This window comes from Rhipicephalus microplus, chromosome X, assembly GCF_043290135.1.
Source record: "Rhipicephalus microplus isolate Deutch F79 chromosome X, USDA_Rmic, whole genome shotgun sequence".
Taxonomy (NCBI): Eukaryota; Metazoa; Arthropoda; class Arachnida; order Ixodida; family Ixodidae; genus Rhipicephalus; species Rhipicephalus microplus.
In genome coordinates this window covers 322996712-323017890 of record NC_134710.1, presented here as the reverse complement: position 1 = coordinate 323017890, position 21179 = coordinate 322996712, and the positions used below count along the sequence as shown (strand labels likewise).

Sequence of the window (21179 nt, the reverse complement as noted above, 5' to 3'; positions counted from 1 at the left end):
AAGCAATAAAGTGGGGTGACTTGCGTTTGAGACTTGCCCAACTTTTGCATTCTATATTCATGTGAAAGGTACAATTCTGATACACAAACGTCATTCGCTAATTGAACTCGTTTACATTTTCTTTACTGGTTCTGTCACTGATATGTTCTTCCGCTCGGACGCAGGAGAGCTACACGATTGATGTCTCTTCTATGTTTGTTTCGTTCCAGCTTGGCTCTTGGGTTTGTTCGTTTGCAAGAGCGTCTCATATCTGCAAGGAGTCTCCGTTTGTGCATCTGTCAACACACTCATGGCCATTTCGATAGACAGGTATTGTACTTTTATTCAGCCATCCCTTTTTGAACATGTAAGAACAGTTTACGTCTCTAAATGTGAGGGCAGATAAGATCTGCATCACTCTTATCGTACCCTATGGTTTGTAGACACAAAATTCAGTCAAAATCTGAAGCCACAGATTCTGATATATTAGCTTCTTTCCAACTGTGAACGAATCATTGATGAACTCGAAGATTTTCTGTTTTCCAGTAAAAGTTGTTAACAGATCAGGACGCTGGTCACGCGTGGTGCCATAGTTGTCCGCCGCCGCCGCCGCCACTGCCGCCGCCGCCGCCACTGCCGCCGCCGCCAGTGTCTGTAACCAGTATCTCGAGAAGTAAGAAAAAAACTCATTAAACAGAGAAACGCCAAGGACACAATGGGATTCAAACCCTGGCTGCGTGCCAGCCCCGTTTTTTACCACTGATTCACGCCGGCACTTGTAACTCGTTTCTAAACTGGCCTTAGGCAGGCTTGATGTCGGGAAAGGAATCGCGGTAATATGAGTAATAAAGCGTTTTAGATCATCAAAGGAACAACCAGGCATCACACAATGCGAATTGTGTACTGAGTGGCTAGTCAAATTCTCCTACTAATTTGAAAACTTGCTCTTTATCACGTAGTGATCGTGGCACACACCCACTTACGGCATAATTCTTCATCGTCGTCAGCCACTGCATTAAAAAATTGCACAACATTTCTAGCAAGTGTCTAGCGGATACTACGCTTCTCCGAAGAACGACAAAAGATAGGATAGTGAATGGTGGCTTATACAACACAAAAATTATGATAATGTATGGCATAGTTGGTGCCTAGCAAATGTGATTGTAGCAGTTACCCAGAGAGGGTTTAAAGAAGACTCTAAAAGGTCACTCTTGTACCTTTCGCTGTGACTGTGCTGCCCGTTCTATGCAGGCCTGGCTTTTTTTTTGTACAATGACTGAATTGGATATATTTACCTTGTTTTACAAGTCTTTTAAACGTACCAAGTGACTATAAGAATGTATGAGCGTATGGGTTTACTCGTTTTCTAAGGAGGGCATGACGCCCAATTTTCATTTTTTATCTGTGCTAGGTGGGTTTATTTTTTTCGTGTACAAACAAGATGGAAATATTTGAGCGCATTTAGCCAAGCACCTAAATTACATTTGCGCATTTATTTTTATAAACGCACGCCTTGGCTGCGAGTCGGGCTAATATGGTGCACTTGCGAGCCATCATGTACCAAGCTGCTTGCCGTGTGAGCATCTGCTTTCTATAGCAAATAATTGTGTTCCGTGATCAGCTGCGTTTGCAATAGAGCTATTTATTCTTTAGCTATTTATTCACCTTGGAATTGAAACTGATTTGAACGTCAGAGGATTTTCTCCTCATGGGGGCATGCATATTTGCTTTGCTGGCAAAGCTCAGCAGATTGGGATGATTTGTATGGAAACCTTTACGTATGAATTGCAAATGCGTCATTGTGTCTGTGGCAAATAATATTACTTCTGTGCACAATGATTTTGCAATGCAATCTCAAGGGCAAACGATGGTGTTGGGAAGGTGAATCCAGGGGAAACTGATGCAGCTTTCTTTTTTTTTTCGTTCGTGGCTTTTTCAATGGGTGGCTGTTTCTGCTAATGTCATACCCACCATCATGAATCACTGTATCTTTTTTTATGTGAAGTATCTTAGCATGAAATGTCGTGCCTGACCGTGCATTAATTCGCGAGTGTGCGTCTGCGTGCTTGCGTGCGTATGTGGTTGCGTGTGCTTGTGTGTGTGCGTGCACATGTTAGTTTTCGCGTGTGTGTTCATGAAAGCTGAAAACTGAGGAATTTCTTGGCCTGCAGTCACATTTTTTTTCCATTAGCATGCTCCTTGCCAATGCCTGCTCGCTTTTCATCAAACACGTCAAGCATCACTACAGGATGAAAGTTTTTCGTACGTGTCATTTCAGTACAACAGCTTGCATCTTAATACGCACCTGTCTGCTGTACCGTTTAGATCATTTTGCCCTTGTAAAAAAAAAAAACCTCCATGAACAAATATTATCTTTGTCGGATGACTTTAGAATATTATTAGAATGTTTCAGAGGACATACAGCATTCGTTATACAAGACTTCGCATAACATCATTGCCAGAATATAGTATTTAACCACCAACAGATACAACGTCATTATACTGACCTCGAATTCAGTGGTAGCACTCACGCTAAATTTGTACGTGGCACTAAAATGGCAACTGGCCACAGACCAGATATTGAGCAACAGTTATAAAATAAGTCTGATTACTTCTTAATATTAGATGTGTGGAGCGATAGACGCGATGTTTATATATACAAAAATGCGAGACATTACTGCATAATAGTATCACGACTGAATGGCGTCCTCTGCCCCACGCTTGCCTTTTACTCTCTCTACCACCCTGATGACACCTTCCTTCACCTTCTTTCTTTATTTTCGTTCATTCATTCATTTCCACCAGAGTAGGAGGCAAGAAAGGTGCACGTCTGGTTTCACTCCCCGTATTTCCTCTTTCACCTCCTCCATATGCGAGACTTACTTGGATTCGGTACGCTCAACAGAGGCCTGTCGGAGATATTTATACACCGTCTCCCCGCAGCCTTCTGGCCCGTCCCCTCAATAAAGATAGCTTTACTACTGGGACACCACGTGCACCGCATGCTTCCTCCCTGTGCCCAAGCTCGCATCAGTTTGAATGGCTGAGGTAAAAGTGTGAAAGAAAGAGCGCCAGCCGATGACTCAGGGAAAGATCGTGATGTTGACTTGACAACACTTCCATCGTAAACTAAGACGGTAGTTTTGATAGGTGGCTGCTTCAGTGTTCGTTTCACGGTTCTTTAGGAGGCATAATGATTTAATATAGTTTCCAAAATAACACATGTGTAGTATGACAGCAATTACACAGCGTGAAAAAGTCATGTAAGTTCAAGCTGGCAGTGGAATCTCGAGAAACAACGCTGCGGCAGACTCAGACATTTCACGTAAAGCCGATTCTACCAGGACGCTTTCGCGTGCGCCTCTTTCAAGCTCCCTCAATGCTGCTCACGTCCCAGTCTCGTCACCAAGTTCGCAGGTTGGCTCATTTACCGGACTCAGCAGAAAACCGCTGTAGGCGCATTAAACTGCGGCAAATTTAGGGCGAGGTTACAAGTTGCCAGTGATAGCTCATTCATACGTGCAAAGGTTCCTATAGTGACGGCGCCTTTCGAGGATGAACATTGATTGTTATGTGGGTTTTAACGTCCCAAATCACCCATATGGTTATGACAGACGCCGTAGTGAAGGGCTTCAGTAATTTCGACCACCTGGGATTCTTTGACGTGCACCCGAATCTGAGCACATAGCCCGACACATTTTCGCCTCCATTGAAAATGCAGCCGCCGCAACCCGGCATTTGATCCCGTTACCTGCGTGTCAGCAGCCGAGTTTCATCGCCACTAGAACACCGTGGTGGAGCAGGAAGTGTAAAGAAACTATAGAAAATCCAGGCTGCCGAAACATTGAAAAGTCAAGTTTTTACACGTTGAAAGAAGCGTACACTTATTCGCTGACTGCTTCAAAGCAAACTCGTTACCTTGCACTTCAAGGTACACATAGCCAGAAAGACAAAGACCCGTAAAGGAAAGAATAATCAAGCAACAAGCAAAGAAAATAAAAACGCATAGGTTTATGTTTAAGACGCAACATTGGTCTTGCTTTATCACCACAAAATTTAGCTAACGTCACATTTCACATACCCTTCATTCGTCCTGGAAAATGGCTAAATTTTCTTATTGATTCGGAGATGCCATAGTTTCAATCTTAAGCCACATTGGAAATGTGTGGCTGTCTGCAGAACTTGTCAATTTGAGTAATACCGGGAATCTTCACAAAGGACGTGTCTTTAGTCCTACTGAGTTTTAAGGCTGGCGCACACCGGCGACTAGCAGCGGTCGCGCGACCATTCGCGACCATTTGCACTGGCGACCAAAAAGCGTCTGATGTTCACATCGGCAGGGGCTGCATGCGAGCGACGTCCGGATCTCGTTATCAGTGAGAACTCTGCGCTGATCAGCTGATCGCCACCAGCTGAGAGAGCGGTGCAAACCAAGCGTGCCTCGTTTCTTGTTTTTATCCGTTCTCGCACTCTAAAAAAATATCGAGTAAAAAGGGTGTCTTTTTGTCCCACAACAATAATCGTCATCAAGCTTGCGTGCGCTTCCTTTCTTGAGAACTCGGCACTGGTCACTTTCCTATCGAGAATGCAATGTTACCCTGATAATGGGCATGTCGATCGTGACCGGAATGTACCGGGCGCGGGGCGATAGCGAAAGAATGGAACGCAATATAGATGACGAATAATATTGTGGAACAAAAAGACACCCTTTTTACTCGCTCTTTTTTTAGAGTGCGCCAGCGCAATGAAAACACAAACAACAAATATTGAGCATCGCTGATTGGTTCCAGCAGCTTTGCGGCCGCAGTCGCGCGACTGAAAAATCGGTCAGGAAGCGACTAGTCAAAGCAGTTGCTTCGCGACCGTTTGCGACCGTTTGCGTCTGTTTGCGAGCAGTCGCAAATGGTCGCGCGACCGCTGCTAGTCGCTGGTGTGCGCCAGCCTTTAGATGTTCTGCACACCAGGGGGACTGTCCAATCTTGTGCTTAAAGTAGTTTGTGTAGGAAACTTGAAAACTAATTCCGTGAATACAAGGTTTTTCTTGCCTGCTCAGTCCTCATATTCTACAAAAAGTTCATGACGAGGCTCCGAATACGTACCAGTATGGCGCTGGTGTTTTTGAGGATACGCACTTCGCCGTAACAACATCCCCTCCCCTTTCGTGTATATTGTGTTTGTGTGTATGTATTAATTTATTTATTTGTACTGCATGCTGTTGTATACAACATACGTTTGTTTGTGCGTGTGTGTGTGTGTGTGTGTGTGTGTGTGTGTGTGTGTGTGTGTGTGTGTGTGTGTGTGTGTGTGTGTGCCGGCACCTGGAGGGAGGAGCAAGCCAGAGGATAAAGCATGCTAACGCCTCCAGGGATATAACTGAAAAGGGCGGTCCATTTATCTGTCTCTCAGTGGCGCACATACCTTGGCCGACACTGAGTGATGAATCAATTCACGGACATCAAAACGCTGAACTATTCTGGTGGTTTCAGACGTACATTCTTCCATCATGCCCCGAGGTGATATGAGTAGCCATGATTTACTATTTAGGTAGGTGCCACCAAACTATTCTCTTAAACAGCACTCCAAAATGGCGTTCTCCTAAACATGCCACCTATAGCGCATTAAGGGCTACAAGTGGCCGATTCGACCATTGTATAGAGTAAAATCGGGCACCCATGCATGCAAATTCTCGCACTCCAGAGGCGGCGGGAGCAGCAAATAACTTGAGTAAAAACAAGCACTGCCGGGCCAATGGTGAACCTTTTGAGACACATGCAGGCAACCACTTCACGCGGAATGTACAACTGGCTATATTTGCCTTGCGCTAGAATTTCCTAGGGCGGTTTTTCGCCTCACTGAGTTTTACATCCGTAGCCGCCGGCAAGCTCAAATCTGGGCTGGGTGACTCGTTTGTTTCGACCGGTCCGTTGTTCCTCCAAGTCGGAGGCGCCTGCCACTGTTTATACATCGCACTCGCCAGGCAGACAAAGCCTACTGGGCCATCTGGTCAGGCGTGTTTATTCGTTCACCTTCGCGGTTCGATTTTCACTTAACTGCCAGTCTCGCTGCGCGTATAGAACAACATGAGACCACACAGGCAAATACTTTAGTTGCATGCAGAATTTCGTATAAGAGGAAATGTTGCTTCTGTTCCCCGCATTTTGTGGCGTTTTTTTTTTTTTGACCTCCAAAGAAACCGTGAACCCCCTGGTGAACAGCGCGTTATAGGGGTTGCCTATGTATAGACATATATAGGAGCGACGCTGCTTGCATTTGAGCACCGCTTTTCCATCATATGCACTTCACCGCTTTTTCGCGTTGATATAGAATTTCAAGGCAAGCTGTCGGTGCGGTGTTGACACTGACGTATCCAATGTTCTTTATTTTCTTCATTCTTTATTCAGAAATAGCCTGCTTTGCCCAAAGGCGTGTAAGGGGGGGGGGGGTTACAGCTCTGAAAAAAACAAGTCTTCGTTATGACAGCACACTTGGTCACAAGACAATTGATTCAACTCTTGTACAGTATGAACAAAAAAGCATTAGCATAAAGGTTCGTTCCAGTCTGGTATTCTTGAATCTTAAGGTCATGATCACACCTTCTAGACAGATAATGCGGTGGTTTAAGGTAAGTGTCTTTATTGATGCCAGTCTTCTTATGGTATATCTGAAATAACAATTTCAAACGCGATTTTCTTCTGCGAGAGGAGAGCGCTTCCCATCCCAGCTCGTTTTTCATTTCAGTACAGCTGTCACCTTGCTTATACCAACTGAGAACGAACCTTTCCGCTCTGTTCTGTATTTTCTCGGTCAGATAAATCAAGGACTTTTGGCGCGGACCCCACACACAACATGCATATTCCCGAATCGGGCGGACGAATGATTTATACGCAGTAATTTTTAGGACAGCAGGGGAGGATCTCAGATTTCGTTGAATGAAATTTAGGGCTCTGGCAGCTTTTGCAACTACAGCATGTACATGCGCATTCCATGAACAGTCGCTCGTAAGTGTTACACCCAAGTGTTTATACATTGATTGATGATCAATGACGTCACCGTTCAAAAAGTAACGTGCTTCATTCTTTTTCTTTTTTTTAGTAAAAGACACGTGCACACATTTTTTCACATTAAGTTGTATTTTCCACTTATCACACCATTGTGAAATTCGGGTGAGGTCAGCCTGCAATTCAATGCAATCCTGTTCATTTTTTTTATTTTTTGTACACAACTTAGTCGTCAGCGAATAAACGTATTCGATAAGTAATGCCAGCAGGAATATCATTAATGTAAACTAAAAACAGTAGCGGCCCTAAAACGGACCCTTGAGGGACACCCGATGTTACTTCCACCGTAGAAGAAGTAGTACCGTTTGAGAATGACACATTGTCAACGCTCTGATAGATAACAAGCTATCCAATTCAGTACTTTCTTATCAATATTTGCCCTTTCGAGTTTCCGAAGAAGCAAGGGATGGCACACGGTGTCAAACGCCTTTCTGAAATCTAAGAAAACACAGTCTGCTTGACCGTTGTCTTCAACCTCGGACACTAAATCATGGTAGAACTCAATCAGCTGTGTTGTGCAATATGCCTGGTGTGTTGTGCAATACGCCTGGGCCTGGTGGTGCGCTATCGCGTTCCGTATCTCACGCCACCTCTCGCTGTGTTTTGCCAGTATCAAGCTCGTAGTTGTCGGTATTTTTTTTCTTTTAGCTAAGTTGACAGAGAGAAAAGAGTGAAAATGTGAAAAGGTTAACTAGACTAAGTCCGGTTTGCTACCCTACACGGAAGAGAAGGGAATGAGGAAGAAATAGAGAGAGAGAGAGGAGCAGATACACATTGCACATAACACGCACAGTGCAAACACATTTCTGGTTTCACAGGTGGTCGCACAGTGACGTTGCACTGAAGAATTGCAGAAGGGCTGGTGTGGCTTTCTGGGCTGAAGTACGTGAAGGCCACGCTCCGAAGATCTTCTCCAGAGTAAAGGGTCGGTCATTCATGATGCAAATTTACGCAATTACTGTTCCGTTTGCAATGCACTCGTTGCGCGCAAGTATCTGCTCACTTTAAACTCCAGCACGTTTTTTTTTTCGCGATTACTTGATGATGACTTTGTCAAATTAAAACCAGAAGCCGCACGAAGCAGCGCTGTTTACAATAAGTTTGTGGTTTTTCGCTCTTTGACAAATGTAGTTGAAGGTACACCGCGAGACGAATTAAATTTTCAGAGCTACAAAAAAAAAAGAACCCTTCGCCGAGCCTTCATTGCATCGCAACAAGTTGACACTTTCAAATGTATGGCGGTTTATGTCACATGGGTAATATATTAAGGATGTCAAGAGCTATCGATGAATTTGAACGAGACCGCTTCCCACTGCCACGCCGAGTTTTGTGGACTTTCTTTCATACCGTCAGCTTCATTGGAATTACCACTGTAAAGTGATGCTTTCTTTACCACAAAAGAAAACTGTTGTAAATTTGATGTATAGTTTCATGCACAGTACCTATGCGTTTAAACTTTCATAATGTCGAACGAAACCACCTAACGACTGGCGTGGTGTAAATTTTGGTCTAAATATTTTACAGCTGATGGAAAAACACAGAAAGTTTCGAAGAAGCGTACACTATGTTCCTGCAAATTCTATTGCAAAAAAAGCAAACACAAACACCCACGTCTGGGGCATCAGATCAATAATTCGCTCATAAGTACAGCTCAACAGCGTGTACCAGAACATGCAGGCTTTACCAGCAAAAGTTTAACCAGTTGGAGAGACGCTGGTGCAACATATATATGTACAAACGTTCAAAGCAGGTCATTACCAGATGTATAGATATGGATGTGTGCCGCTCACAGGAAAATCAGGCTGACAGGAAATATATGAGAGAACCATGACTTCGTTGTTCTGTTGATCGACACCGCAGTAGACTAATCTCTTCAATAATGACTGGACTGCAAATCTGACTGTTGCATTTCGAAGCCCAAGAAAAATTCCACGTCAATGATAATCGATTTTTTAAGGGCGATTCACAACAAAACAAAATGGCAGTATGCGTCCTATTTTCTTTACTTTTAAGATTTTCCGCTCATACTGGCTGGAGCTAATTCTATGCCCGAACGTAACTAATTGTGCAAGTATAGGGACCAATGATATTATGAAATAAATATTTTACAAGAATACAGCAACACGTGCATCACACACACACACACAAAAAAAGCCGTGGTGAGCATAAAAACAGTCTAGAAGAAGGTTCACAAATCTTGACGTGTTTGAGAGTTGCAACCTGAAGCAACGGGTAGGCACATCCGCTTAATCCGCAGTTTCAGGCTGCTTCAATCCTTAAGCCAATTAGGGAAATATGAGGTTCAATTTGTTGTGCTGCAGTTAAAATAGATCGTCACCTTTATTCTTCTTTGTGCTTGTTGTGAAAAGCTTCGATAGTCCTTCACTCTGTAATGCCCACTGTATCATATTTGATACATTGAACGTAATACCTAAATAAATGACAAGCAGCTATTGAAGATTTGACATGTTATGAAGAAGGTACAGTGACCTGCATATTATACGAGAGGAATTAATTATTTGGAAACAGTACTAATTAGGTTATGTCTCAAACGAAATTTCATTCTTATTTTACCTGAAAGGAACTGTACAAGAAGAGTAAAAAGAGTGAGCGTTTTCTCGCAATATTTCTGAAGGCATAACTGTTCGTGGGCATTGGAGTGTTACTAATTGAGAAGTCCTGCACAGGCATGATTTTTTGGGCAGCTCTTCCAATGCTGACAGGTCCGTCAAACACGTAAGCTGGGCCTGCAGCCGGCAGCACCCCTCATATTCGACCCGCTCATTGTTTTTTGTTCCACAGTTGGATACGTCCTTTTCTACAAGTTTAATTGAATGCTGTAGGATAAAGGGGAAGGAGAGAGGGCTGTCAAGTTATGCGTAGGTATATCTGAGGTGAGCTGAAAAACATTGTTCTTTTTCTGAAGAGGGGGATCAGCAAAACAATAAATGAAGAATAACGCGTAATATTCCTCACGTGTAGTGACGGTGGAATTATTGCGAAGTTTCATACTACAACCTCTGCGTCCTTTGCTTTCTCGCTTTTCCAGATACTACGCCATCTGCTACCCTATGAAGCGACAAATCAGCCTGCGCACGTGCCGCGTCGTCATCGCCATCATCTGGGCGTTCAGCTTGACGATAACGCTGCCATGGACCTTTTTCTTCCGACTGATGCCCATGCTGAGTGACAGCGAGACCACGCTGCAGGTGTGCCGCGAGGACTGGCCCACCGAGGGAATGGGCGTGCTGTACTTCATCGTGGCCAACCTGGTGCTCTGCTACCTGCTGCCGCTGTGCGTCATCACGCTTTGCTATGTGTTCATCTGGCTCAAGGTGTGGCGCCGCCGTCCACCGGGTGAGACGCATGACTTCGGCGTGGAGAATATCATACAGCGCTCCAAGATCAAAGTGGCCAAAATGCTGCTCGTCGTGGTCGTGGTGTTCGCCATTTCGTGGCTTCCCCTGTACGCCATCTTCGCGAGGCTCAAGATGGGCGAGCCACTGGCCGATGGAAGCCTCGAGCAGTCGCTCATCGAGGTGGCCGCTCCGGTCGCCCAGTGGCTAGGTGCCTCCAACAGCTGCATCAACCCCATCCTGTACGCGTTCTTCAATAGCAAGTTCCGCATGGGCTTCAAGGCGATCCTTTTCCGTTGCAACTGCTGCAGCTGCTGCTCCGACAGCGCTGATGGTGTGCGTCGGCGCTCGGCGCCCAGTGTGGCGCGCCACGAGCTCTCCTGCAACCGGCCTTCGAGCGTGAGGACTTCCCAGGCTGTAGCGCACAGGAAGGATTCACGCCTTTCTAATGTATTCTGACTTTGGCGGGTGAAAAACGCCGCAAATATGTAGCTGGCAGATCATACATTCACGATTTGTGTTTGCCTCGTAGTGTACGCGCACGATGGCGCAAAGGCAAATTATAGGCTCACAGAGCTTCCACCTTTGCACAGCAGCCTGAGCATTATTTATTATTCTCAAAGCTCATCTGACACTATACATTCCTCCTTCCTACGGCGTCTGATTCGGTCACAAATTCCTGTCCGAAAGAAACGGTTGAGACGCTAAGGCATCTTAAATCCTCATAGCTGCACATGAACGTTTCTGGAATGTACCATAACAAATATAACACATTGTTTATCTCTTGAACAATTGTAAAAAAAACTGTGGTGAGTATTTTATGTTAGGTTTTTTTACCAGTTGTCAAGGTTAGTAAAGGTCTCCAATAGAGAAATGGGCGGCACCTGATTATATGTCCACAGGTGTAAGAGCGTAAACATAATAAGAAACGAGGACACTCGACACGGAGATGTTCTTTGTAACTAAGGTATATATCTTACAACTGGTGCTACACGTATTGTTTCAGCCTAGCTGACGTAACAACAGTATACCGTGCACCTTAATTTTAATATTAGCAAAATAGCTTTTAATAATGAACTTGTGATTTGACGCGTACACTCTTAGTCAGGTCCTGGCTAACGTGCTAGTTATAGCCGGGAAACTAAGCGAAATTAGGCTGTATTTTTGGCTATATCCAGAACTTTATGCAGGACGTGATTACGATTGTGGCACTCATGTTCAGTACATTGCAACTTATGGAACTTGAATATTCAGATACTACATTATTAGAGGAACAATTCTGACACTGGCCGAAATATAAAGGCGACTACCTTCAACCTTCATGTTGCTGATTATAAAGAAAAACTGAAATTTACAGAAAATCTGGTTAGGTTGCGTAGTTCTGTCTGGCATATCAACAATGCTCCTTTGGAAGGAAGCTGCTGTATTTAAAAACATGTAGTCTGTATATTACTCTTCAAGTATGTGAGCTCAGACATAGGCCGTTTCACACTGGTATCGCTTGGCCTTTCTTAAAGCCCATTTATATAAGTCGAGTTATTTTCTTTTAAGGTCCTTAATTTCTTTTAGGGCGCAAAGACTTTTACAGGTTAGGCAAAGAAGTTATCTTCTTTTGATGTCTTTACCAAAATCTTTAAGATCTTTACAGTATAGTTATATATACTTGACAGTGCTGAAAAAAGAGGATCATAATATTTGTATGGCAAGGTTTTCACTGCTCGTTAATTTATGTTGCGAGTCTGAAGTGCACACAAAGAAAATAGCCAGTACAATTAGCGTATGTGTCCATACATGTGCCCTGCTGTGTCTCTTAGAATCTTAGATATAAGCAGATATAAGTACTCATGAAAGAATTCAGTGCTTCTTTATTCTAAATTGAAATTATATTTATAAACTAATTCTGTGGGGGTGGGCAGGAGGAGTGGGGATGTACCTATCGGTTATTGAACGGGGCGATTTTCTCATCGAATGAGTGCACAACACCAAAGCAAAGTGTCATTGAGAAATTGCTGTAACAGCTCTAACATACAGAGAAGAAAGACACCAGGGGCTCTCTTAAGGAGCAAAATTAACTAATATGCGTTTTTAATTAAATAAGAAATTCTAAGCGGCGCACAAGGAAGCTCCTTGGATAGATGCACCCTGTTAACTACGGCACTTTTTTTTTTGTTCCTCTCAAAACGCTGAAAAAATGAGCAGCTACGCGTGAAACATTACGACGATTGCTGAAAACGGAAGCTCAGATATCGTTCTTTTCGTCCGTTGAAACAATCACAGATCGAATGCCTACAATATTCCTGGCTGATATGTATGATTACGCGTTCTTACGAGGGTGGCTTTAAGAAAATCACCATCGAGGAAGGCAGACGCTGTGCAGAGAAATGATCGCTACATTACTCCATCACGGTAGTCCTTAAACGCTGCCGTTTGGTCGTCGAGGGTACAGAGAACGCGTGAGCCAAACATGAGAGTGCAGCATGCGGCCTGAAAGTTACAGTTTTCAAAATACGTCTTTAATCTTTCCCTCTCCTTGCTACAAATTAGGATATATACTCAAATGACCACGCCGCATACCCGAGCCTACGGCTATTGGCTGACTTGAGCATAGTGAGTGGCATAGCTACCGTTGCCGCCGCAGGGAGCCGTCACTTGTCCACGCCCAGGCATGCCACCCCGCTGACAGTAAGCCGTGCTTGTTCGAATGTGATGACGTACGCGTGACGTAACTTTTTTTTCTCCGTGTCATCCGTCCTTGCTTAGTTTCTAGTGCACCCGTAGGGACGAGAAAAAAGAACGCGATTAAAGCGTTTGATAAATCTTTAACTTTACTCGTACTTGACAACTTATAATAATTTATGCTGTGGTTAACTTGTGAGTCATAAACACGATTGTTAAAAACATTCGGCGGGTAATAGAAAAACTGTGGCTACACCCCTTTATTTACCGGCATGGTTTACAGTCTTATTGTGCACTTCACTGTCAATACGAGATGCCATTTGTGTGACAGCCTTCGTATGGCACCAACATGCGTAGTTGAAGTTGACTCTGAGTTTTGTAATATTAGGGTGGTTAAAAGATCAATTCAGGAATCACCAGTCAGCAAGGTATGAGGGCCGCGTCTTAGATATTAATGGTGACAAAAGAGGAAACATGGTTCAAAGTGCATGCTGTGGAGAAATAAAAACACAGCCAGCGAATGCTCACTAAAAATAGGAGTCGCTGCAACTTCTGTTCCTTGCTAATACCGCAACTAAGAGGTCGAGGCCCAAGCCTGACTCATTACAAAAGCTCATCGCGTTCAATTTCAGCAGAGTGGCTCAATATGTATTGCCGTGTTGCTTCTGCACATGAAAAAACAAACATAACAATACCTTTCTGAAAAGTAACAATAGCGTAACAACAGCAAAAAGAAGCAATGGGGAAGTTTTTTGTCATTTTTCTGTGGCCGCACTAGCGCCGTTGTTCGAAGACTGGTTATTCTGGTCTGTGCTGAAGAACAATGCAACAATCTTATTCATGCTGTATTGGTATTATGCATACAGTGCCTGCACTTCCTGTTGCTCGTCGTATTCTTGGCAAATCTAGTGCTATAAAAAGTAGAAGTAGCAAGTCTTATTTGGTATCACCAGAGTCCTGCAATACTTATCCTGGTCATGAAGCTTCGGTGAAAGTTTGACATAGGGACAACAAAAACCGCTAGGGGCGCCCTCGCCAGCGTCGGGGCATCGGAGGGGCCCCGGCACTGCAGTTGTACGGCGCGCGCCGGAACTGTGAAACCTAGTTAAATGTATCCTTGAAAGTTGATTTCGTTTTCAGATTGATGTTAGCTTCAACGAATTTGGGAGAGCTGTATTACAGATAAATGAAGCGTCGAATGACGCCTTGAAGCTAGAAACTTTACGCCATGCTGATAATACTATGAGATATGCTACCACTATAAAAGCATACTTTTTTTTTTCTTTAAGCATCTAGTAAACATTTGTGTACAATCCATGGAGAGTTCTCCAACGTCTCTGGTGGTTCTTAACGAGTGGCGGAAGTGCCATGGTTTCAAGTTTTTAAAGCGCATATCCAACCTTGCAGGCTATGTATACATTCGGTGTTTGTAAACGGATACATATATCTTTAAGTAGCCTCCTACTTATCAAAACAACCGCCAGTTTGAATGAATACCTGCTTTTAATTGAGCAAGTGATCACTGATAAGGATCAAGCAATACTCCACACAGCTTTTGCCATGTTTTTGTGTTTTGTTTTGCGTTGACTTGTCACTACGGTGCCGTAGCTTAATTAAAGTTCAGTAGGTGATGTAATGCAGTTTTCTAGTCATTTACTTTGCTGTGTAGCTTAGTCACGCGATGTTTTCCCTGTTTTTATCGTTTTTATTGTTAAGGTGGAACCACTTCATGCTTTTTCAAACGTAAAAACTGACCGACTGCGTCCCACTTCGGCGCCCTTATCAAGTGACGCAAAAAAATTATCTTTTCGAGGTCATCCCGCATTGATATCGAAAATTGACTTCCCATGCTTTTACAGCTTGCGCAAGTTTTGTACAGTTTACGTGCGTCGTCTCTTGCGCCGTCACCCTACAGCAAGCTTCGATTCAAAGCACTGGTCTCTGTTTCAAGCAATGGATGTGTGCTATTGATTTGTGGGGTTTAACGTCCCAAAACCACCATATGATTATGAGAGACGCCGTAGTGAAGGGCTCCGGAAATTTCGACCACCTGGGGTTCTTTAACGTGCGCCCAAATCTGAGCACACGGGCCTACAACATTTCCGCCTCCATCGGAAATGCAGCCGCCGCAGCCGGGAATCGAACCCACGACCTGCGGGTCTGGATGTGTGCTATTGATTTTTCAGCTATGTATTTTTCACGTGCGTGTTGCTGTGTGTGTTTAGCATTTTGCCCTTACACTTTTGGTCATCTCAGTACCTGTTTAAAAAGAGGTGGTGAGCGTTTCACTCATTGGCCTTCTCTATTAATGGCTTGCAAAAAGGAAGAGGCAACCAGTGTGCTCATCTTCATTACCATCGTCATTATCCACGGCAGCTTAGTCAGAGGGCTTCGTGCAGTGTTGATGCAGCCTCAACAATCTCCAGCCGATCAGACGGTTCCCGCGGCGACGCTCGGTCGGCGGGTGAGCTCTGTACCTTTTTTGCACTAGACAAGTACGTCGGCATCTCGCGGCAAATCCTTGCCACTAATAAGTACTGGTAAGTGCTTCCACACGCACGCACCTGCTGGAACATGTGAAACCACCAGTTTCTTGTCGTGGTATAGCGCGCTTCCACTTTTTTCACTGTTTGCTGTCTAGGCAGCTATAAATTAGACACCTTTTCATAATTTTCCTTGTAACCAGATCAACACCCATGTCCGCCACATGTACGTGGCATTTTTTTCAATATTCAAGCACGAGGCGCACAACATGAAACGTATAATCAAAACGGCGTGGTGGTGCGGCTGCCAGCTACCCGATGCCCCACGCGCGGCGATGTAGCACCACCCCGCGGCCTCCGCTTGCAGCACACGAAGTTCTCCCATAGAGTTACGGGGGAGCTTCATGAGCAGTAAATGTATTGAACGACTCTATTATCACGTTTCCGCAAAAAGAATCCTGTGAAACATCTGGCACCCTTTGTGAATTTGTATAGAATGGCAAAGTCTTTCATTCAACTTTCCAAAACTCTCATAAGTATGAGGCATATGACGAGAACAAAAGTTTGTGCGTCAAGTGACACCCAGATTTTCATCTTTTCTACTATCTCTGTTTCTTTCCCCCACTTTCGTAATTGTCTATTTTTGTCAAGGGGTAATTTAAAGCCGAGAGTTTCTGCAGAAATATGAGCATTTACTGATTGTAACAACGCGTGCCAAATTTTTTCCTGATATCGTCTTTCTTCCATGTAAGCATGCTTCGTGTTGTCTTTATTCGCGTGCAAACCAACATGCGCCTGACAAGTACAAGGCTTAGCTCTGCAGATATTTTATCTGTTTTTTGCGAAAATGTCTGTGAGTGAAAGATCAAATGTACCTGTTATTTAAATCTGACGTAGTTCTCGTCAATCAACACCGTTTGTTGCGGCGTCGGTGGTGAGTATTATTGCACGTGGAGGGCTAAGGCGCCTGGAACATGCATGACTACCGTGTGACGGCGTCTTACCGAGGCAGTAATTCGTGATTTTGCCTTCATGTGTACTAAAAGGTGTCTGTACTTGTTTCAATGTGCTTCGTTCACGCCGAAGCTACACTCTAAGAAGTAAAAGGAATATTTAGGTTGCTCCTTCAGAGAAGTAACCAACTTGACACACCCACTGCACCATTTTGGGAGTAACTGCGAAGGAGTCACCACACTGTGGCGGTTGCACCTCATTGGAGCAATAGTTGGCCTGCATAAAATAAAAATCAGGTTTTGGTTCCCTTAACCAGCCTTTCGAAGTGCGTGCAGTCATTTGATTAGATGTACATTAGATGAGCAAGCATCCCACTCAGAAATAAATTTCGGAAAATTTGCAGCAAACACACGGGGTTTGAATCCATGACCACTTAGGGCTGGTGCACACCGGCGACTAACAGTGGACGCGCGACTATTTGCGACTGGTCGCAAACAGTCGCTAACGGTCGCAAACGGTCGCAAAGCGACTGCTTTGGCTAATGTCTCCTGACCAATTTTTCAGTCCCGCAACCGCAGTCGCAATGTTGCTGGAACCAATCAGCGATGCTCAATTTTTGTTGCTTATTTTTTCATTGCGCTGGCGAGAACGAATAAAAACAAGAAATGCGGCGCGCTCGGTTTGCTCTGCTCACTCACAGCTGGCGGCGATCAGCTGATCGGCGCAGAGTTCTCACTGATAACGAGATCCGGACGTGACTCTCCGCTATTGCGACTTTCGGTCGCTGGCATGCAGCCTCTGCTGGTGTGAACATGAGACGATTTTTGGTCGCCAGTCGCAAATGGTCACGCGACCGCTGCTTGTCGCCGGTACAGTGTACTTGAAGTGTTTCGCCGTTGTGCACCAGCCTTTAGTCGGCATGCGTGTACACTAACCACTATTTAGTCGGCATGCGCGTACACTAACCACTACACCGCACCACGCTACGGCACCGTCTGAGAGGAAGCAGGCTTGTTTAGGCATTGATGGGTCGTTCGAACATGGCGCGGACATTACCTGCAGTTACTCAGAAAAACTGGCGCTTTACTCCACAAGCAGAACCCCTCCTTTCCATGCCATGTGCAGCCTTTGGCGCCCATTTCGTCTTTCGGAAGAGCAATGAGGTCTTTTTGTGGTAACTTCGCAGTTCTTCCGCAAAACGTTTTCGGGTAGAGCTAACAATTTTCGAGAGCACACTGAATATTTTTTCCCTTAAGCCCACAGTACTAACGTGCGTGATCGAGTCCAATAGGATAATGAAGGAGAAAGCTACATTTGTAAACTGAGCCGCAAAAATATGAGGCCTGCAAATAAATAAAGTTTCCAGGGGACACAGACTTCAGGGCGAAGAATATATTGCATGTGATGAGTTCATTTTTATGACAAAATATGAATTTACTGCTTGGTCGGAGTGATATATCTGTGAATATTCTGTACGACGCTGTCAATATCTTAATCACGGACGTGATGCGAATTTTCATAGCACTTTTTATGCCACTAAGACATGGGGTTTCACATTATGGGCACTTGTATGCTAGAACACATTAATCAAGCCACCAGGAAGAAATGTAATACGTTTTTCTACTTAACAACATAAAATGATAAAGCCATTTTAGTGAATAAATAGTTTTATTATACTGTATAAGCAAAGCATCATAAATAGCTAGAGGTTTCGAAATAAAAGGTTACAAAAATGAAACTCATATCGTGCCAAAACGTTTGTAGCTAAATTATGTACACGACAAATTACTCACGAAGGGAAAGTGAGCAAACTAGTAGTGAAGCAGTAAAACCACAATTACCTAAGCTAAGTTTGCAAAACAGAACAAGCGCAAAAAATGTGCAATGCGAAGCAGCATTGATGAAATTTCAATGGTTAAAAATGCTCAATTAACTATGGGCCAAAAAAAGCTGCCTGGTGTAACGACAAGTATTCACCACATGGAATTTTGAGAATAAAGACGCAGGGCAGCACCAGGATGCTTCGATGAAAATGTATTCCTGCTTTAAACAAAGACGGGCACGAAAAAAGAAATACATACCGGAGTGCTGAAATTCAACCGTTTTTTTGGAACGAAGTCACTTAATTAGGCACTTTTTTATTCGTGCAAGAAGAACGCATGCACAAAAAGTATGAATTTAAGCGCATTCCTCTTTTACCGGCCGTAGAAGCTGAATTTATTTTCCCTATTTTGTCAGAAGCAATTCAGCACTTGGGCACACTTCTGTTTTTTTGTTGTTGTTGTCGTTTAACCTGGTGTGCGCTGTTATACGGTATAATGATCGACCAACTACCCTAACTACACTTCAAGTGAGCAATTATTTAGTATATGAAAAATCAGAATCAATATAGGTATCAATTTAAGAATGCATAAAAATCACTTTCTTAAAGAAAATAGGAGGCAGCAAGAGTAACAGCCATAAACCTCTATTTTGATTCATTACTCCCAAGTCGCTTAGCTTCACATTTTGGGGCGAACACGAATTTATGCTCAATAAATATCTAGGAGAATATCCGAGGCACTTTACTTAACGAATATCATGAGTGAGAAGAACAATGCATTTCGCGAATATACCGACAGTCAATGTTGTATTGAAAGAAAGTGTTACAAATTTTTTGTAACAAAACACAACGCTCTCAAACGACTATGTAAATTCAAATGGCTTACTTTGATCAGCTGTGAAATTCGCAGAAAAAGTAAACTTGGGAACAAGAAAGATGAAAACTTCACAGACATTAAGTGTATAATAACTGAGATATGTGTCATATAGCACGCTTGCACACGCACACAAACACACACACATTTGCACTTGAGTGCTTAAATAGTAGCATGGTGACCGTTGCCTCAGCGCAAATTTTTAATAACATGATTGAAAATAAAACCATCTTTTCCTGAGCCAAATGGAAAAAAACCATACATTGTCACAACACCGGAAAATGTGATAGGCAAGCTGCGCGTATGAAAAAGAGAAAACCTTCAATAAGGTGCTGTTGATGTCTTATTTATTGTATGCTAACTTTTCACTTTATATAAAACTACCTGCAAGAGCGAAACAGTAAAACTCTTGTTCCTACTCGTCTTCACCTTAAGTTTAATTTGCTGGTATTTTAGTAAAGTGCAAGCCTCTGTTTTTATTCCATAACAATACTGCATCAAATGCAACTTTGGCAATTGAGTCTGTAGCACTATAGCAGGTATCGTTAATTTCTTCTTCTACAGTTTAACTATAAAAAAACACGTATATGTACCCTAATTCTTGCTTGATTGTAATTACATTTTGAAACTGCTTTTTGTGGGAAGTAATGTTGTTTCACATTCATCAGTAAACTGATGTAGAACTCTGGCACATGGCAATGGAGTGCCACTGCTTTGCAGTGCCACTAATTATGCAGCAGTGTGTGAATGATTGAAAGAAATTGGCAGCTAGACTAGACTTCTTGATGCACTGCTTTTTTGTTAAGGTTGTATTTTTCTGCAGTTTCAATACTCAGTCGCACTTGATTCAACTGAAGCAGAACAAAACTCCAGGATGACGGACAAATGAAAAAAACTCCATGACGGACAAATGAAGCACCAATATTCACCTTGACGAGATGAATAATAAGGAAATAATTTTGCGCATGTTTGTGCATTAAAGATAAATTTGTGTTTTGGGCGAAAAAGTGGAAAAGGGCACAATAATGGTATGACAAGCTTTGTCCATTTTTAGCACACACTGTTCTCCGATTTTACCGTTGTGATTAGAGCGTTCTTGTTCGAGTTAGGTCTGCCTATCATCTGGAAAGAATTGAAGTGTGTGACATGTTTGACAGAGCCAAGTGAAAAATGCCGGAGAAGGGGAACAAAAATGGTGGTAAAATTATTAAGCCAATATGAGAGATGATGTGTTTGCCGCGCGCTTACTCGAAGTTTATAATCGGGAGCCGAAACCCCCGGGGTAGTGTTTCCTGCTTTGTTTTCCGATAAAATATTTTTTGAAGCAACGTGATGGACTGACCAAGTGTTTCATATGAATAAATGTAGGTGCTTCTCTGTGAAACAGTGCTTCTGTACAAAATATCAGTTGTGCTTGGTGTAGTTACTTTTACTGCACTTATAGCGCGTATAGTGTACTTTTCTTTCTTGTAAGTGGCCTCCCACCTTTATCCACTAAGAGCTGGAGAGTTCCTGTAAAAAAAGAGCTTTTTAGTACTTTATATTTGCTTCATCCTTATACAATACGCCCCCTTTTGTCCACAATTATCCATGCATGACAAGCTATTACGAGTATACGTACGTTATTGCTGGTGAAATATAGAAGAGTTCATATGTGTAAGTGTGTGTATCTAAAGAAGTGTTGCACGGAGTTCAGTGAGTGCGAAGAGTTTTTCTCTGAATGACAGGAAGCAAGTATTCTTTTTATATGCACTGAGAGCCAAAGGTTGTATACTACAGTTTTATATTATTTGATTAACTTTATCTATCTTGCAGTTCTGACGAATTTGCGACTGGTAATTTTTGAAAAAAACCACTTAAAAATTTCTAGGCACTTTCTCTATACTGTAAATGTGGAAAGAATATTGTAAGCTGTCAAAAGTTACTGCCTCATGTGTTTCGTTAAGTTACTGCACTCAAACATTTCCTGTACTCTCC

The 21179-nt window shown here is 43.2% G+C and overlaps 1 protein-coding gene across 1 annotated transcript; it reads left to right on the top strand.

The window, feature by feature from the left end:
* Window positions 1–215: 215 nt before the first annotated feature.
* LOC119162082 (neuropeptide SIFamide receptor) lies at window positions 216–11195 on the top strand. Its single transcript, XM_037414560.2, has 2 exons — window positions 216–309; window positions 10087–11195. The coding sequence occupies exons 1-2, from the start codon at window positions 290–292 to the stop codon at window positions 10850–10852; spliced, it is 786 nt and encodes a 261-aa protein (XP_037270457.2). The 5' UTR covers window positions 216–289; the 3' UTR covers window positions 10853–11195.
* Window positions 11196–21179: the final 9984 nt, after the last annotated feature.